General features: G+C 41.6%; 1 protein-coding gene across 3 annotated transcripts in view; it reads right to left on the bottom strand.

Annotated features, from left to right (window-relative positions):
* Window positions 1–5,465: 5,465 nt before the first annotated feature.
* Window positions 5,466–20,435, bottom strand: part of cep112 (centrosomal protein 112) — an 81,640-nt gene continuing 66,670 nt past the window's right edge. For all 3 annotated transcript variants that reach the window (XM_062438526.1, XM_062438527.1, XM_062438528.1), the window contains 4 exons: window positions 14,910–14,999; window positions 9,180–9,281; window positions 6,347–6,411; window positions 5,466–5,807 (listed from right to left, as the gene is read on the bottom strand). In XM_062438526.1, the coding sequence (XP_062294510.1) occupies window positions 5,804–5,807; window positions 6,347–6,411; window positions 9,180–9,281; window positions 14,910–14,999 (261 nt within the window). In that variant the 3' untranslated portion in view covers window positions 5,466–5,803. The remainder of the gene's footprint in view (window positions 5,808–6,346; window positions 6,412–9,179; window positions 9,282–14,909; window positions 15,000–20,435) is intronic.

Raw genomic sequence — 20,435 nt, 5'->3', positions numbered from 1 at the left:
AGGAGGATGGGAGGAGTAGGATGGAGGACAACGGAGAGAGAAGTGCTGTTGTCAGCAGAATCAAATGGCATGCAGAGAGCTGGGGAAGATACAATTAAAGTGTGGAGTTAAGACAGGCTTTGAAGTTGGACATGGTGCATAATACCCTTAAAAGTTAAGGAAGGGCAACAATTCACCAGTTTGTTATGGGGCTGTTTTGAAAGAAGAAGAAGAGAAGAAAAAAGAAGAGTGCGAGTGGTGGTGGTGGTGGTGGTGGTGGTGGGGAGTTATTTTTGAAAGGGTTCAGTTTGAGGGGAATGAAGTTGGATTTCAAGCGCCAATTGGCCCCAGAAGGATGGGTTTTTTGCAAAACAGAGATGTAAAGTGCGAGTGGGAGTCGGCGCCCACCTGTGCATTTTGATGATGGGGATGAGTGTGTGAACGATGGAAGAAGGGAAAGAGAGATGTGTCAGAGAGAGTGGAATAGGGAGTGAGACAGGTGAGAGAGAAAAGACTATGAAGAAAGAATTAGACATAAAATAGGTAGGGAATTGGTAGCGATGGAAGGCAGGGAAGAAATAAAAGAGAGCGCAAAAAGAGAGAAGGGGGGGGTTGTTGAAGGTTATTTATTGGTTTTTTTTCCCTCGTTTTAATCCCATTTTGCGCTTGACTTTTAAGTCTACCAATGTATAGAAACAATGTCGGATGCACTGTCTAATCCAATTGGGCCATGAAGCTCACTCCACACTGACAGTAATGACTTTCATTTCCTCCTGCTGCTCGCACTGAAGCACCATGCAGACACTTCACAGGCCGGACGCCACTGTTCTGCCATGCTTGACAGGAAAGCGATCCTTCTCCGAATCAGTCTTAACCTGAACCCTGGGCTCCCTCACTCATCCTTAATCCATCACTTTAACCCATCTTCCTCTTTCCTGACTCTGGAGCGCAGCGCTCCCAGACCGGTAAGGTGATTAACCTGCTCGTCCATTCAACAGATGCCAGATTTTTATCTCTTTCCCCACTTCCTGTTCCTCCATTAGTGGGGTGTGATGTGTCAAAAGGGTTAGCACCATGGCAACAAAGGCATGCTCTGATGAGGGCTTGTCTCGCATGACAAGAGATTGTGAGTTCCAGTAGTGTTTATCATTCAGACAAGGAGAAGCACCTTTTTCACATGTTGTTTGTACAGTATATCACACAATAGGTCTTAAGACAGTCAGATCATTGAGGTTTCCTGACAGTAACGTTGTGTATCACTTTTTCAAAGTGCAAAGAGTACACAAAGGTCATATTCTTGGTAATATTTCTGACAATTTGATGATTGGATTGATTGATTGGGATACTTTTTTTGACAAAATATCCTAATTGGATGGGTTTTAGGCATAAAATACAGACAATTTAGTCTTTTCCAGTACAAATACATAGTTAATGTAGCAGTGTGGAGAAAGCTTTGAAACTGAATTTAGACCAAATTTTGCAAAAATGTAAAAATTCTCAGTTAAGTTTTAAAATCTCAGAGCATGTCTTGAGACTGAATAGAAAGTGATTTTTAAAGGTGGCACAATTGTAGATAAAGTCAATTTAAAGATGTGCGTGGACATGAATAGATAAGATATACATTGAGACATTGACTCCTCAGTGCAAGTTGAGAAACTGAACAAAATAAAAATTGTACTCATCTCAAATGACTTCATTTCACAAAAGTACAGAGACAAAAAGAAAGACTCCAAAAAAATAAAAATAATAATGTGAGATACAATTTTGCTTTGTGCTAAGTTATAACACAACTTTCCATATGCTAATACTTTTCACTGTGGTACAGCATTTTTAAATGATCCACTTTATATTACGTTTATTATCTTTGGTAGAAAATACTAGCCTGGCTGGAAGGCCCAAACCAGAAAAAGTTTAATTTCACCTGCCTTACTGTGAATTGTAAATTTACCAATTTCCACTTCTGGTGCAGGAATTTTTGTAGAATAACGAAAGACCATGAGGAGATAAAAAGAAATGGCGAGACAGAGATGTCAGATACCCAGACAGAGACACAGGGCAAGCAATACAGATAAAACCTCCCACACTGTCTTGACTGCATGGTCTTCTGTCCCTCTGTTCAACCCACACTATCAACCTAGACGGCAAATTCATATCACAATCACACAAACACAACCTTCTGTGCCTTCTTCACTGAGTCTGTATAGCCTCTAACCCACTTGTTCTCAAAGCACACAGTTGCACATCCTTTTCATAGCTCTTGTTGCGTTTGAGTGACAGGGTTGGGAAAAAGGGAAAAATCGCTGCCATAATTACTGTATCAACAAAGAAAGAATGATACAAGTTAGGAGAAAGACAAAGACAGAGAAGGCAGAAAACACCACGGAAGACAGAATAAATAGCGTAAGTAAAACATGTTGAGAGTGTTGTGTGTGTGTGTGTGTGTGTGTGAGAGGTGTTGGTGATAAACAGTTTTATTTATGCAAGCAGCGTACAGCAGCAAAATACAGGCCTCCTAGGGTCTGACTCAGAATACAGTTCTATAAAAAGCTCCAGTGACACACAGCTCAGGCACAAGCAAACACACATGTACAATGACTTTGTCAATCACACGCTGATGTACAGTCAATCCCAGAGGCTTGTCACAAGCACTGAGATGGGGTGCACACATGCCACATGTTTAAATCTAGTAAGAAACAGGGAGGGAAGAGAAGCTTTGAATGACCTCCAATCACCCTGCTCTACAATGTTCAAAATGACTGCTGGTCTTTGGATAAATGCCCTCAAATAACCTGTCCAACATCCTACAGACATAAAATGCTGCCAACAAAAACGGGTTTGTTCCTCTGAAGTGTTCTGAACAGAAACTGCATCTCTGAATGATCTACATTTCTGATTCAGTGTCAGTCACGCAGCACACTTATTTCTTTGTGTGCAGTGGTTTTTCAATTGGGCTTTTGTGAACTCACATCATGAAAGCTGCTCTTTAGGCAATAAAAACAGTACAACCTCTAGTTCAACCAAACGCATGAAAGTCACTGAAATTTCACATGAACAGGCGCCATACACCAGCCACGAGCACTAAACGCTAGATGTTAAAACAGAATATGGCAGATGAGTGGAAACCTTGGGAGCTCCATGACTGCCCTTTACTGTTGTCACACAACAGTCTGCCGTCTGATGTGGAGATAACTGAGAGGAAGCGAGGGCTTTGATCCTTAATGGGGCCATGTCAGCTGTGTGGAAATGACATTCATGGCTTGTATTTACACAAGCACAATTATGGAGGTTATTTTGGTGGTAGACAATCAATTAGAGTGAAATTATGTCAAAGTAATAACACAGATTAAAGGACAGGTTATGGCTGGAGCCTGTTTGGGTGTAAATGAACTAAACACAGCCCTGCTAAATAAGAATAAGCAGACATTAACCTTTAGATCAACATTACCAGCAGCTCCATGTAAAGTAAACCTTAATGCTTCAGTATGGTAGAAGCAGAAGTGCTTGTTGGGTCGTCTAACAGCATCCAAAACCCCCTTTTTGATTAAAGAACTGGGTGGGGCTGCGTCCAACAATTTAAGTAAAGGCCTTGGTTTGCTTGACATGAACTTGTTTGAATATATTTGAAGGTTTAAGTGTGTATAGCTGTTTTAAACGGGCAAACTCAAAGGCATGGCAAAAAACTGCGGTCATGAAGAGGGGTGATAAGGGATGAATCATACAAATGGGGAGAGAAGGACATGGTTTCAAACAGTATCTCCTTGAAGATATTCATGGTGTTGTGCTTCTTTGCACTTAAGAAATGGAAAAGAAGCAGTTGTATGAAGAATGGAAAAAAGAGATGCTAAGACCCTGCCTACTTTTTTACCTACGTATGGTAATGATGTTGGATTGTTTGTTTGGGAAAGTTACAACATTTGCTAAATGTAGCCCAGCCCACTCAATTCTGCGACGGAAGTGTTGAGGCATTATTCTAAAAAAAATGTCTCCTTGATCTACCTTGGCTTGGACTATACCTTTTGTGATTCTGTATATTGGCCATAAATGTTTGCCTTTTAAATTCATCCCGGTTAGTCCAGTTCAACAGAAATTCGGATGAAGTTGGAGACAATCTGTGAAAAACTGATTAATCAGCTGGCACACCTACCTGGTATCAATTATAGTATCCCTAATCCTCTACCTGCTCCTAATGATTGTTTTGAAGTAAAACAGAAAGCTTGAAACAGTAAACGTGTCTATTCTGATTTAGAGTGACTTTATTTGTCTAAATTTAATACATACAAAGTACAAAGACACCTAGAAGAAACAGAAGTCTGCAGCCAGACAGAATGTACGATGGCAGGTCTTTGCCTTGAGTGGGGTCATTCGCTACAACAAAACTGCCTTTAAATGTGGTCAGACAGATGTGACATCGTACAACCTGGTTCATTTGAGTCTGTTACGGTACATGCAAAAATGTCATACATCTTTACCTGTACATGGATGCACATGCACCTACAGTATGCTATGTTGCAATAGTTATGAGTCTTCTATGCACTTCTTCCAGAAACAACAGGCTCTACAGAGGCTTTGTGCTGAAAGCCTAAATTCCTGTTTCTCAGATGTCGGTCTGACAGTCCTCTCTCTCCTTTTTTGTTTCTTCTCCCTCTCTCTCTCTCTGCCCAGGCAGCAGAATCAGCACATCAAATAAATACAGAGAGGGGTATAGTGTTTCGTTTGGAGACAGCAGAACAGGTCATGGACAATGGGAACACGTGGAAGTGTGCGAAATGCGAGTGTAAAAAGAAAGCAATTCCAATGCAAATAAGTGTTGGGGCTCTTTGAAATCAGATCTGATTTTGGAATTTAATAATGCCTCCAAACTGTTTTCCAGGAAAAAAATGGATTCTTTTGAAATGATCAGTATTCAAGCTCATACATTCCTCACCTACCAGAGACATAAAATACCAGTGGATGAGGGATCATTATGAAGCCCACCCTCGGTCCACCAAATGTTATTATCATCATATAACCTCTGCACTCTGGAGACATCGGAGGAGACTTGGAGACATGGCGGCCATTTCATGGACTTAAGTGTCTGAGTTATTCAGCTTGGGTTTGAGTGGAGCCGCTGGTAAAACACAAAGTGGTGGCAGAGGCAGAAACACTGGGCCCAAGGACTGTAGCGTTTGGCCTGAGGTTCAAACAATTGACTCGCAACGCTCTTTATCTGAACCAACCACAAACCCCCAAGTACTCTTTACAGTTCAAACGGGGGCTTGAACAGAAAGGCGATGCTAGAAAGTGATGTGGGAGATGGGAAATCAAGGTCTTTGACTTTAGTATAAAGTTACAGCGCTAATCTTGGTTAACATGCATGTTGTGGTCATATAAAACAAGGACAACAGCTTGACCTTCTCTAATTGAGGGATTAATTATGGGATATTTGAAGAAGATGAAAAACATGCTCAGAAAAAAAAGCAGCATGACAATGGAAAATGATGCAGACTTTTATTAAAAATGGTGCATTTTAGTGGACATGACAATTAATATCAAATAAAATATCATTGACAATAATAACATTGCACTGATAATATCAAATAACATAACATTTAAATGATGGAACGTTGTAAACTTATATATTTTAGTAAGAGCTAAAATCTGATGATGAATAAATCATTCAAAATGTTAAAACCACAAGAGACAACAGCACATCAAACTAAAAGATGACTTATGCAGTGGCATGACAGGTGTGTAAAATACTTGTAACAGTCTTTAATGCTCACATCTGATTGGTTGTCTTATCCTTCATATCCCAGAGTAAGGTTGGGCTGTGGTTTGTCTGGGGTTACCTGTGCAAAAAGAGATGCATTGTGAATCCATCATTACACCAACACCAATCTATCTGATAGACTGCTCCTATAAGACTCTCAATGCCTGAGGTAGAATATGTTTAAAGAACACGTTATTTACTATGATATGCGTAACTGAGAGTCCTGAGAGATGTTTGGAGAGATGTGAGTGACAGCATTGTTTGACTAGTTCTCTCATCACTGCACGTATAGATGCTTTTCATACAGACATAAATGTCTCTTACAGTATGATGAATGGAAGGCAAATCAAAGCCCCCAGCACTGAATGCTGTCATAGTCAAAGACATGTAAGACGTCATTTAATGTATCTGCACCATTAACCGTGCCTACCAGTATACTATAAGCCTATGACTAACATTTGATGTTCTTCCTTATCTATACTCTGTCAGAGACAAGCTGTCGTGGAATTTGTGTGAATAAATATATGCACTGTATTGTACAGGCGTACAAATTTCTACATGCACTAAGCAGGCACGTATGCACACACGTTTCTATTTAATCTAAACAATCATGCTAACCTCCTGCTGCGGCAGGCATCCAGGTCTTCCTGTAGCAAAGAGGCTCTCTTCTGAAGGAAGTTAACCTGCAACACAAAGCAAACTTTGGCACAGAGTAATCTCCAAAATGTACTCACTCTGATTTCTTGTACAATGAAGGGAGTAAGAAAACATCAGAAGCAGGAAGTGGAGAAGGTATGATGGCTTTGGGTCAGTTGTGCTTTTTGGTGGAGGGGGTTAGCTAAGTAGGGAAAAGTGGAAGAAAGGCTTGGTTGTTGAGTCGAGGGGTCAGGACAGCAGGGGTTGGGGGTCAGGAGATTAGGGCAAAGGGGTTAAGGCACATGGGGACAGAGGGGAGATTATGAGCCAGGTTAGCTGAGGTTAGGGCGGCGCAAGAGGAGGCTGCGGCATTCTTTTGTTTGGCTACAAAGTGTGAGTTTATTTATGAAGTGTCTTTGGCTGAAGTGAAAATAAACCCCATCTACATTTACACGGCATCTAGAGCCTGGCAGAATAATAACGACTCTAAAAGAATCTGTATTGTTCTGGGACTACCGTACTGGAGCCGAGGGTACATTCCTTTCTGTGGGGGAGACCTCAGGAAAGTTCTTGCATTTCATTTGGCACTTCACAGTGGTGAAGTATATGCAAAACCCCACCGAAATGTGGTCGGATGCCTCCAGAGACACGAAAACTCTCCCTACCTTTTTCCCCCCTCCAATGTAAAAATAATGCACTTTAATGTGCAAAACCCAAGACATCATCAATGAGAGAAGAGACCATTCTGGTCATGAATTACATCTTAGAAACATATCCAATCACAGAACTGTGGTCTGTTCACTGAAACAAGATCTTGGTAGACCTATTAGAACAAAGCAAGGGTTTATGATGAACCCCCTTTACAAGAGTGTGTATTGCAGCGCTCATCGTTGTTATAGAATACCCTCTTTTGTTTACAGTGTAAATGCTGAGAAAATGAAAGCCCTTTACTGCGATTCAGTGTGAAAATGAGCCCAATGAAATGAGTAAGACATAGCTCAGAGGATCAACATGGCTGTATGATTGTGGTTGTGGAAGGTTACTGTGTGACCTGATGGAGAGAGAGAGGAGATTACGGTTTATAAAGAGGATTGGCAGGGTCCAAATTGAAAGCAAAGTCTGTGATCGAATGCCACACTGAAGCCATCATCTTTCTCTTCCAAATAAATAATCCTGACATGCATATTCATGCAGAATGTTCGGGTTATGTTTTTGTCAGTTTTGATTGATTAATAACAGGGGAAGTGAAAGACAAAAGGAAATAATATCAACTTCAAATGTAACGTATCCTTGTGCTCTACAAGGCCACAAACATTTACTTTGACAATCAGTCCAATGTATACTGTCCAATATTTCTGGGCTGTATATTAAATAATCTTTGTGCTCAACAAGAAAATCAATGTTCAGGCTTTGTATCAAAGCAGCGATCCTCTGGCTGACAGTTTGCTGCCGTGCTCAGTGACACTTCTACAGGATAAGTGTGATCTGTTTTCTGTCTTATGTATCACATTCTGCTTTCAAAGTTGTAGCAGTTTGGCCTTTATTCCAGATTTATTTCATGAAATCAGAATTGATTTTATTGACTAAGTGTGCACACACTGAAAGAATGAAGACTTGTTGGACTGCTCATGTAGTGCAGCTCTCAATAGAAGAATATGAAAATAAAAAAGACAATTAGGAATACCAGGGGTTCCTTTACTTATCTAACTCAAAGGTGGGCCGACCTTGTAGAAAATTACGGCATACGATGTTGACGGAACGAAAAGACGGAACTCAACTGCGAAGGCGGTGGAGCACTCGGACAGTCTACAGTGCACTATTTTGTATTTTCTCTTCAAAAGCGTTTGCGAGCATTTTTGCTGAATTAACTTTGCATGACAAACATGAATTTTGTTGTGGCTCAGAGACTAATATTGGTGGAGTGGAGCAGTGAACTCCAGCAGTAACAAACGAGACCAGGTGATGAACACACATTGCAGCATTCAACAACATAAGTCAACTCTGAGGTGAGGAAAATAACTCCGTGCTCAGTCTGTTCCACCTCAGAAACCCTGCGCCCTCTCAGCATGTTAGACATGGCTTTCCCTGGAGCTAATGGTGCAGCAGAGAGGCTGCTCTCCACTGCTGGAGACATGACATTAATACTAACACAGCAGAGCACTTGCCCAGACAGTAAGATGCCTGCAAATTAATTAATCCATTAATTAATACAGTTAACATTTTAATATAGAAATCCTTTGGACCATTTATCTTAATTGACAGTTATGTGTCATATTGTATTTCAGAGGACTAAGGACACTAGTGAATGGTTTGGCACACAGCATACTGGAACAAGAGACTGAAAATAGTACCCCCTTGCCTATTTATTTAATTGAGAATGGATTCTGAATCCAATCGGTACCCAGGTATCCTGATGGTATCGAACTGGGAGATAATCACTACGGACACTTTTATCTGTCAATCATTTTTTTCACTTAAGTGCACAACTCTCTACAGGTGTGGACAAAAGTGTGTATGCCACACCGTGCACATTCTCACGCCTTTGGCACCTTTGTCTCAAAAACCCTGTATACAAATAGAATATTACTAGTTCATAATGAAGAGCTGATAAGTATGTCAAAATGTAACAGAAGAATTTAAAAAAGGTTTAGAATAATGACAGAAAAAAAGACTGATGAGGATGATTTAGTAAGCTGAAAATGAAAACCTGACAGATTTGAACATTCTTTAAAATAAACAGACTGAATATATTTGCATGTTTGTTCTCGTGCTTTCTGCAGCTGATCTGTATGTCTGATAAACAGTCAGCTCTCACCTGCGCTTTCAGTGACGTGATAGTGTCCTCCAGCTCCTGTCTGAGCTCTGCCGGCATCAAACCTTTGATTTTCTCCTCGTACTCCTGACGCACATCAGTCACCTGACAAGACAACCAAACAGCTTCGGTCAACTTAAAAAGAACAACTGAACTAATAAATTAATTAGATTAAAAAAATTACATGTGAGATTTTCAATCATCAAATTAAAACTGATGCAAAGGAGTTATCAATCAAACTCATTGTCATATAACATTAATGATCCTTCATATTGCTGAATAACTGCTCCTGCTACTCTGTATACACTTTCAGAAACACCAAAAGAACAGCTCCCTTTGGAGGAGGCACCAACACACACACACACACACACACACACACACACACACACACACACACACACACACACACACACACACACACACACACACACACACACACACACACACACACAGTGTGGGTATCCCCTCTTTATTCATGGCTCAGAGTATTCCCTCGCTCTTCACAGCTCCTTCACATCTCAACAGGGGGTCCGCAGGCCAGCATGACTTACTCTGCACAACACCCCCTACTGGCTGCTGATGACTACAGCAAAATGTGACACAATGCATTTTAGGGGCTTGACACAGTCGGGTTTGGACGAGGACAGGGCCATGGTGGAGGGCAGAACACATCAAACACAGCAGCAGCTCAATAGGGAGCTAGCTAGCTAGCTCCACTGGGGAGGACTGGAGGAAGTCTGTCTGGGGCTAAATTACACTCCACTAAACCAGAGTCTGATTATAGAAGTTGAAAAGGGTTTGGTTAGCGCAACCCCCCTTTTACCCACAAACACACATGAATGGGCACACACACACACACACATGCACACAGACACACACGTGTGCACAAACACAGACCTTTTACAGTATTGTAAAAAGCATTTACAGCGTTTCGAAAAGAGTTGCTGAATCAATTAATTCAGAGCTTGATGAATAGTTTAACTGGCGGCTGTGAAAAGCAAGAGTTTTCACCCACATATTTCAAGGTGTAACCAGAGTCTCGGCATTTTAACCAATCATAATGTCTTTGACAGAGCAAAGTCGAGCTCCCCACATCTCATCAGTCCGGTCTTTCAAGTGAAGAGAGCGTGAACGAGGTGAGGGGGAGGGAAAAAGATTGGTTTTCCTAAAAATAATTTTCCTGTTGTGGATTTAACTGATTGTTCTGGCTTTGGCTAATTAATCTTCCTGGGCACAATGAAAGGGATTGGGAAGCACTTCAAAGCAATCCCCGGTATAAATGATCCCAACATGAAGCAGCTCACTTTGTCTCGGCACAGTGTGCAGTAGATTAGTCTGCCACAACTTTGCCAATTTTTCCTCCTTCTGCCCTATTCATTTTAAAGTGTCGGGCCAATAATATTGGGCCGAGAGTCCAACCGTTTACACAAATATGTCTTTTTCTCCCTGTGCGAGAATGAAGTCTAGGATAATTTGAGAGTGACCTTTTCAAACAAGTGGCAAAAAAATGGTTTGCAGAAGCTTTAATTTGAATGTCCAGGAGTTAAAAAATGAGCTGAAGCTACGGGAGTGTAGATTTTTCAAAATGTCTATCTCTATCTATAGCAGCTTCTGTAGTCATAACAAAATGGCAAGCCAAGACAAAACACACTCCGCTACCTCAGACCAAAGCAATAAACAATGGTTGAATAAACACATCCCTTACCAACCACTCTGAATATAAGTCTAGATTCTTCAAAAGCCAAACTCCTTAATTTTGCATTCTTGGTTCATGTATGGTGCAGTCACCGCAGCAATGAGAGATCCGCTCTGCCTAAATTACAAGCTCCTTTGTGGCAATGCTGTCCCCATTTGCCTTCCCATACATTGGAATGGGCAAGGCAACAACGGCGTATTCACCAGGACAACAGGATACTGTACATCTAGTGTAACGCTGATGAAAGTAGACAAGCCATGAATGTTTGCTTTAGTAAAAACTACTGGGGGAAGCCAAAACTAGAACTAAGGTATGATGTGATACAGTAAAACTGCGTATCTGGCACATGGCCTAATGACTTCATGGTAAACAGCACTAACTGGCTGCACTGGCCGCAACTGGCCCAAGTTGTATCATCCTGATCATGAAGAAGGCACTGCTTTAAAAAAAAAAAAAAAAAGTCATCATATACTGCATGCACATACATATATATATATATATATATGTATATATGTTCTACATCTACATACATCTGAAGGTGTATGGTAGAGATTTCTTCCTTTGCTGCACAGTAGCAGACCAAAGCATTTGCAATCACATATGTCTAACTAAAGCTCAGCCATAGTTTACTATGCAGTGTGTGTGGGTGGAAGCAGCAGTCTTTTTTTCTTTTTTTTTTATGACAACAACCTCTGTTGTTGAAACGTGTGTGAGGCTAACAGATCCAGAAAAAAAAAAAAAACCAAAAAAAAAAACAGGCAGGGATAGGTAAAGTATCAACTCAAATATCTGACTTCACTGTGTCTCTCAATGTTGTTAAAATTCAAAACAGGAATATCTCAAACTCCCCAAAGATGTCTGCCTGGTTTCCTATGAGACACTGTTCCTCCAGCTTTGCATCCTCTACTTGCCTTCCAAAGTCCCTCCTCTAACATCTCTATTTTTCCTCACGCAAATACACATTTTTTTTCCCTTCTTTGAACATCTTTTTACAGCAAAGGCATGTTTGTTTTTCTGACAGTTAGCATAACATGTGACTGCATCTATTAAAAAAAAGCTTCCTCTCCATTAAGACAGATGTTTGGTGCTTTTGAACAGTACTATTGATCAAACCTTTCATGAGGTTTTGGTCATTGACGGCCTCCAGATGAAAGTTAGAGGAAAGAAAAGATAGGAAGGGAACCACAAAGAAATAAAATGTGTGCCACAATTTCCCAAAGCATTAAAAAAAGGACTCTGACTTTGTGGAAAAAAATCAGGTTTCATCTCCACAGCTCTTTTTAAGATGAGGTTTTGTTTGTTCCTGATGAAGCGTGATTCTCTAGTTTTGAAGAGCACGACGAGCGGCAGTCGTTTTCCCCTCCCAGTCATCTTAAAATGACAACATTTCATCTATATATAGTCTTTAGATTGTGGTTTTGACTTTCCCTTGCGTTTGGTACTGTCACATGGCGTGGTTTTTGACAGCTGCCAGCAGAAAGGAACAAGCCCTCAACACTTTCAACGTTCAAATGAAGTTTGTCACATCATTGGGAAGCTTGATGTATGCTAATGAAGTTGGGGTGTGTGTGTACAGGCATGCGTGGGACGGGTTGGGGGGTGGAGGTGAGTAGCTGCTGGAAAGACATTTTTGATATATCCCCTTGTTCCAAAGTGACAAAAACCTTGTCAGGAACGAGGGGGTTCATCAAAAATGATGCCACTCACAAAGTTTGCACCTCCACATCCATTGAGTTGGCACTCAGAGACTTCACCAAAGAGCGATTTGAATTCAAAAACGTTTTGCTGCGAAAGGGAAAAAAGATAAAAGAAAGAGGCAAAAAAAGAAAAAACGAGATTAGAAGTAGCTTCAGATCTTGGTGAAGTTGTTAGAACTATGGGATGGACTGGTAGCTGCTGATGTAATGTGCCTCCTGAAAAACAGCACACAGAAAAAGCTCAAGCCCCCTGCATTTCTACAGTATGTCTGAAGAAATTATTTATTTTTCATTTTACAGAGCTCCCGTGTTGCAGGACGATACATCTCTAGAACTTGTACAGTTCACTGTGCCCATCATTACGTATTTATACAAAGAGCTGTACTCTTCAACATTCTGCTCCTCTCTTCAAGGAGAATTGAACCACACATTTTTATTGTATATATGTACTTGTATATTGTATGTGCCTCTGCAAGTGTTGGGTGCAACATCTGTGTGAAGTCTGGGAAGCTTTTTCGCGTGTGTGAGATTGGATTGAAAGAAGTTGAGATAAACCTAACGGCCCTTGGCAGATAAACTAGGGCAATATCATTGTGAGGAGGCTGAGAGAGGAGGCCGTTAGGTTTATTATCATACACATACACAACAGAAAATGCACACATGTACCAGTGTGCACACAACAATGCAGAGGCACATACAATATACAGTACATATATACAAATAAAAAATGTATAGTGGAATGGCTGCTTTCCTATTGACACACACACAAAGCTGCATCTTTGGTATCAGTGCCAAATATGTGTTTCAGGCTGGCGCCAGTCTCAAACAATTTCAAACCAAGCTCTATACACCACAAGCAATAAGTGGGTTTTGAGTGTTGCAATGTGTTTAGCAATTTCATACATAAAAAAAACCTTACATTAATAGAATAGATGTCTACAATCATTTTGTTTTCTAACAAAATGTCATGAAACTTTGCACAGTGGAACATCATGGAAATCAGAATATGTGTTACCTTATTCAATGCAGTGGAACATTTGATGGAACCAAGTTTAATTTATGTCTTGATGCTCTGGAGTATTAAATACCGTTCACTACTAAGACAAGGACTAATAATGCTCACAGATACTCAGACAGACACAAAGTATTTGAGGTGATGTGCAAGAAACTGGAAATAATCCTGAAAAATATTGATATTGATATCGCCTCTTACTTTATGTCACTTGCTAAAACAGTGTAGGAGGTTATAACCTATGTAAACAATCTGCCATAGTGGTTGTGGTGAAGTGATATTGCCTTTTGGAACCTTTGAGAAAACGTTTCACTAACAAATTAATCAATTGTGTCTTCAGTGATGGATTGCACAGTAAACAACGCTACCAGAACATATAAATGCAAAGCTAAAAAAGTAGAAGAGAGTAACTCAAACCCGTATCCAGACAAAATGATCTGACATTATGGCACTCGGGTTCAGAGGTCAGTTCTTCCAAAGTCATAGGAAAAAACAAGCAGCGCCTCTGGGACTGGTTCAGTGACCAACGGCTCCTAAAAACCACTGACCCCTTTCTGCAGATTTATGATGGCCAGACACTGAGGTGTATGATGAGTGTGTGAAGTGTGTACAAGGGTCAGTGGGCGGATCAGAGGGGACACGAGAGAATGAATGCCTTTGGTGTACATACCAGGGTACAAAGAACAGCCTCCTGTGTGAGCGTAGTCATTAGTGCTTTCTTCTCTGTGTGTGTCAAGGTCAAAATAGAGCCTGATTATAGGGCATTCTGGAGAGCCATGGGGAGTGTGTATGTGTGCATAGAGGCTTCCCTCTGAACACAGGCGGTGGTGGCATTCCTGGCCCTAGGCGCTGGCTCTTGAAGCCAAATCTCAAGGAATTTGGGAAATGTGCGAGGGGGCATATCTTTGGCTATGAACTGGTAGAGTGATGGGGGGGTCAGGAAAGTGAGGGAAGAACTAATTTTTATTTGTCTTTTGTGGCCCCCTGGAGGGTCTAGTAAGGATGGCAACTGAGGGGTGAAGGGTTAGGGACGTCAGGTGATGGGGACATTGGGGGTCAGTAAAGGGATTCAGAGAACTGAAAAAGGATGGCATTATGAATAAGAAATAGTCAAATAGATATTATGTGATGGCGAGAAGTGAAAAGATTTGTGACAGAAAGGCTGATGGCAGCAGTATGAAAAAAGTTCATGTTTGGCAGTGAGAGTGATGCAACGATAACGGTAAGGAGCAAATGAGTTTGAGGGAGAGTCAGGCAGCCTCTCTTGCACATGCCTGACAAGCATGAGAACAAGATAGTGAGAAAGAAAAAAAAAGTGATTGCATTACCTTCTCTTCAATCTCCAGCTCTTTGCTAAGCAGTGTCTTTTCTGAGCAATGCAGATGCCTCTGTAGACTTTCCACCTTATCCTGCAGAGCCTGGGGGAAGGGAAAAACAGTCAGTGTTGTCGGCTGACTGGCGAAAAAAGAGAAAAAGCACTCAAGATCTGTGTGATGTAATGTGTAACTAACGCAGAGTGATATACACTAATCTACAGTTACATTTAAGCAAGGAAGAGACACAAGCTGAACCTGAATGAGAGACTTCTCTAAAGAGTGCAACTGAGGAAACAACAGAGATCAAGACAGACAGAGCCAATGAGAGACTGTTCAAGAGAGAGAAAGGTAGAAAGGGAAACAAGACACAGCTTGATTATTCCGTGTGTGTTAAAAGGCTAATAATAAAGTCATGACAGTAATTACTGGAAAGCTGGCCTCATTAAGCCCAAACTCATTTTTAGACAAGGGCACCCCAAAAAAGAGAATTCTCACTCTGAGAATTAGCAAACTTTCTAGGCTTGAATAAAGCTGCATTCTTTTAAGGATCATTATTTCTTTGGTGGCAATAAGAGAGATATACTGTATCATTTACTGCATGACCTAAAGTTGAGTTTTATCTATTTTGCTCTGTAAGATTCAGACAACAAAGAAAAAATAATAATGAAAGAACAAAATGCACTGTATGTGTGTGTGCGTGCAGTTTTTTTCCTCTCTGTCTGTAAGTGATAACAGTGGAAAGACAAAGGCGCAGGTCCTGCATGTGACGCAGAAACAGATGTTTTGAGCACACATGTGGACACTTCATCTTTGATTAGTCTGCATGAAAAGCAGAGAGTGATATGTGCACATGTGAAAGTGCGCACGCACGCACGCACGCACGCACGCGCGCGCGCGCGCGCACGCACACACACACACACACACACACACACACACACACACACACACACACACACACACACACACACACACACACACACACACACACACACACACACACACACACACACACACACGCTTTTACAGTTGAATTGACTGAGCAGGCCAGGTGTTGCCTAGTCGATTCTCAGGGCTGAAGGAAACACAGTCCAGGTGATAGGCATGACCGCCTAATCTACAACCCACAACACTGACATAAATCACACATACACTGTTAGGCTTCAGGGCCAGGATGAACTTCTGTGTAGCAACTCTCTGAGAACTTCTGACTGGTCTCATGATAACTAAGAATTTAAACAAAGACCGATGGAAAATTCACATTTTTTGACATGTAAAAATTCCTTTTTTTTAATAATTCTAAATATATGATCACATCACCATAGTGCATCAATGTAGGTAAATCCATCTTACACTGAACGTCAATTTTTTAATTGGGAGATGGACTTCTAAATCCACACACATTACTACGAGGTAGTACACTAAGCACTGAATGAGACACCAGTAGTCATGTCCCTGAGATTGAAGTCGAGGACCAGGAGGTGGCCAAACAGATGTTCACTGAGACAACCTTGAAAAGCACCATAGAGGATGTAAGTCCCCTGTTGGAGTCTGCCCTCAGATCCACCAGGGGAAGGTGGCATCAGAGATTTAGTGAGCGAACCGTTGCACTGACAGAGGGGTCCCCTGAGCCCGACCTTTGTTGCAGACACACAACCAATCGGACATCCTGAAAGTGGCCATGCGTTCCACATCACAGCTGAGGACACACACAAGGGACTAAGTGTGAAAGGTTCTTTTTCCCAGAGTTTTTTCTTTTTAAATCAAATGCTGCGGACTTTTTATCTTATCTGCTAGTTAGGTTTCATATTGTATTTCATTGCACTAAGTGAATGGTTTGGTACACAGTACACTGGCGCAAGAGACTGAAAATAGTGCCCCCTTTTCTATTTATTGGACTGAAAAATGGAATCTGGACTGAAATGGAACCCAAGTATCGTGATAGCATTGAATTGGGAGATAAGCATATTGTCCTAGGCCTGGTGTTAATCCTACTAATCAGAGTATTTTGCAGCCAGTCACGATTCTGTCCCATGATAGCCCATTCAGTACAACCCCTTTCCTTCTATTTCATCATTATATTTGGTTTATTGGTGAATGAAAGGCTTAATGAAAGTAAAAAAACATTTTGAGTGGTGTTGATGCAATTTTCACAGGTTGCTGGATTGTAGTATCCAAGGCATGAGAATGAGAGGATGTTGAGTGTGCTGAGGGGACTTACCCTTTAGCAGTTTTTATGCACACAATCATTATAGTGCTATACATTGCACTTGCTGTTTGTCAGTGCATTATCTATGTTGTGTTCTTTCCCTTCCTTCCTCCACCACTTTATTGGTTTAACCACTGTGACCCTAACCTATATCTATCTCTGTACTCCTGACTCCTTTTAGGTAAGAGAAAGAAGAATGGAGACCCTGACAAACCCACACCTCCCCTAAATCCACCTCTGATTCCCGCACAGTGACACAGAATTTCTGGACCAGGTCTTCTGGGAAGTATGGCTGATTTAGTGGGCCTCACTGTTGACGTGTTCCTCTCTTTCATGTGGGTTTCCTATCGGCTGTGTTCAAAGAAACTCTGAGGGCACAAGTTCAACACTTGTCACTACATTAATATAATCACAGGGGATGATTCTGATGATGAATAAAAGCACTGTGTGAGTCAGAGAGGCCACGGAAATACTTAGTCAATATCCTCCATCAGACATGATGATCATATTATATGATACTGAAGACCAGGTTTAAGACACAGAGCAGAACAACAGATATCACGCTTAGTCTGACAGACACGAATATGACAGCTGACATAATAAATCTATGAAGTAGACATGGAAAGACTGGTGAATTGACCCAAGAGTATAAACACCTGTAAACACCTGCACAGCACAGCCTTCCTGGTGCAATTTGACCAGCAGCGTCTGACTTTGACTTAATCCAGTGCTAGCCTGGGGGCTCACATGTTAAATGATCGCGGATTGCAATTTTTATATAATTATTACGGTAATTTATTGAACATGAGAGAGGACAACTGAGGATGATTTCTCCTCTTATAATTACTTCCTAATTTTCTCCATATCACTCTCTATATAACTTATATCTGTACTGTGCACACACACACACATTTTGGTTGATTCTATAGCATTGAGTGTATGAAGGTGTGTGAATGACTTTGTGTGGAGGATCCTGCTTAAGTGTCTCCAGATGCTCGGGGCGATACGGTCTTTATCAGCCATGCAGACTGCGATCATTGTGAACTGGCCAGGAAGAGGGGGAAATCTGATTTCCCTAGGGAGAGTCGGAGGGAGGGGGTATGGAGAGAAGAGAGAAGAAGAAGGTAAAGAATGAAAGAGAAAGGTGTATGAAGCAGGAAAAAGTAAACAAAATGCAAAGCAAGAAGCTGCGACAGATAAGGCAGAAATGTGACCATATCGCAAAAGAGAGAAAGAAAAGAGAAAGTTCAGAAAGGTGAGAGTGGGAAAAAAAACAAACAGAAAACATACTGAGGAGGAGGAGGGGAGGGACATGAAGGAGAGAAACACGTGGCCGAAGTGAAGAGATAGGGGCAGTGGCGTACTCTTCTGCACAGTCCCACAGTGAGGTGCTTGAAGGCCTCTCTCACCTCTCCATCAGCAATGTGCCTCTGCCTTTCATTCGAAACTTTGGCTCAAAGGATTAGCGAGGCACACGCGCACGCAAGCACCAACAAACACACCGCTCAGAGCGATCCGCAGGTATGGGCATGCATTAATATTAACAGCAAAAGTTCTAAAAATGTGAGTGCTACACTGCTACAGTGTGCAATTCCATTGTTGTATACACACAAACACACCGGTGCAAAGACACCGATGCCTGAGTCATCTTTCCTGGGTGGTCCTCCTGCGCAGATAAGGCAAGCATGTTTCCCTAGGGTGAAGTAAAAGCAACAGAGGGCAGGAAAAAAAAGCAAAGAAGAAAGAAGGGAGGGAATAGTGGGAGGAGGAAAAAAGGCCAGGGGCCTCTTTAAACTTGGTGTTTTGTTAGGAGCCGAGCTGCTCTTCATGTGCGGCGAGGCATTCTATTTGCAGCGTGCTGTCAGAAGTTTCTCCCAAAGTCTGGATTAAAGAGATCCTCTAATGACACTGAGGCTGGACGACTTCAGACAGCAGCAAAAACCTCACACTGCACTGCCTCCAGCCAAGGACACACACACACACACGTACGTACGCACGCACGCACGCACGCACACACACACACATAGCAAAAGGGTAAGAACAGATACACAAGGGGCACAAAGCACACAGACATACATAAACAAAGGCACTGTATGTGGACTGCGCGCCCCCCCCCCCCCCCCCCGCGCGCCCCCCCCCCACACACACACACTCTCACTCACTCTCTCTTACTCTCTCTTTCTCTCTCTCTCTCTCTCTCTCTCTCTCTCTCTCTCTCTCACACACACACACACACACACACACACACACACACACACACACACACACACACACACACACACACACACACACACACACACACACACACACACACACACACACACACACACACAAGCTTTAGTAGAACATGGCAGCGTGTGTATGTATGTCTAGTGATTTAATAGTAAATAATAAAGGAGATGCTAACCTCAAGGAGAGAAGGATGGCCAGAGAGATGAGCACAGGCTCTCTTTTATCTGCACTTTTATCAAAGGATTGCAGGAAAGGTAAAGAAGTGAGTGAAAAAGAGAAGCTGTAGGAAGAGGAGGAGGAGGAGAGAGGTCTCCCTCCTGAGGTGTTAGAGAAGATAAACTTTTGCTTTTCTGTCTGTCTGTGTGTAGGAATGAAAAGACGTGCTTTAGCAAGTCGACCAGGACAGCCCCTCTGAAAGATATCACTGATATTGGTATGAATTGACTTGCTTTCGGTACTTTGATGTTTTTCAGCACTTTTCCCAGAGTTGATTCTGAACTGAAGTCGGAAGATATTGCGATGGTGGCAAACTGGAACTCTCCTGAACAGCAAATAGAACAGTTATCCCGTCTATTGCAATATGCACACATGTCTGCGCAGTTGTGGAGGTGCCTTTCCTGGTACTGATGAAAATAGTAAAACAATTGCTGCGGTAATGAAGACATGTTGCAACCGAGCTATGCCCACAGGGGGAACACACTGTTCTCTATCTTTCCGTCTCTGTCTCTTTCAGCTGCTGTGAGCTACAGTAGAAAGAGAATAGGAAACAACTCTGAAATATGTACCATATGCCTAGTGTGTGTGTTTGTGTGTGTGGGGGCTTCCATAGTTATATTCAGTTTATCAAATAGTTTATCATTTCATGGATGATAAGTTTTTAGCAAAACTTGCAAATACTATCCTGAAGTCTTGACAATACTTTAACATGTAAATTAGTTTCTCAATTTAGGATTTAATGTTTATGTTCTTACTAAAAAAAACACTCACTTATGCGAGAAAAGTTGTTACAAATATGCACAGGCAGCAGTTTGAAAGGGTCACGTCTGGTTGAGCTCTGCAGCTTTTTTTTGTCTTTCGGCTGTTTCAGCTCATCTTTTTGG

Source organism: Scomber scombrus, chromosome 18 (assembly GCF_963691925.1).
Source record: "Scomber scombrus chromosome 18, fScoSco1.1, whole genome shotgun sequence".
In the NCBI taxonomy this organism is placed as follows: domain Eukaryota; kingdom Metazoa; phylum Chordata; class Actinopteri; order Scombriformes; family Scombridae; genus Scomber; species Scomber scombrus.
This window is presented reverse-complemented; position numbering and strand designations above follow the sequence as displayed.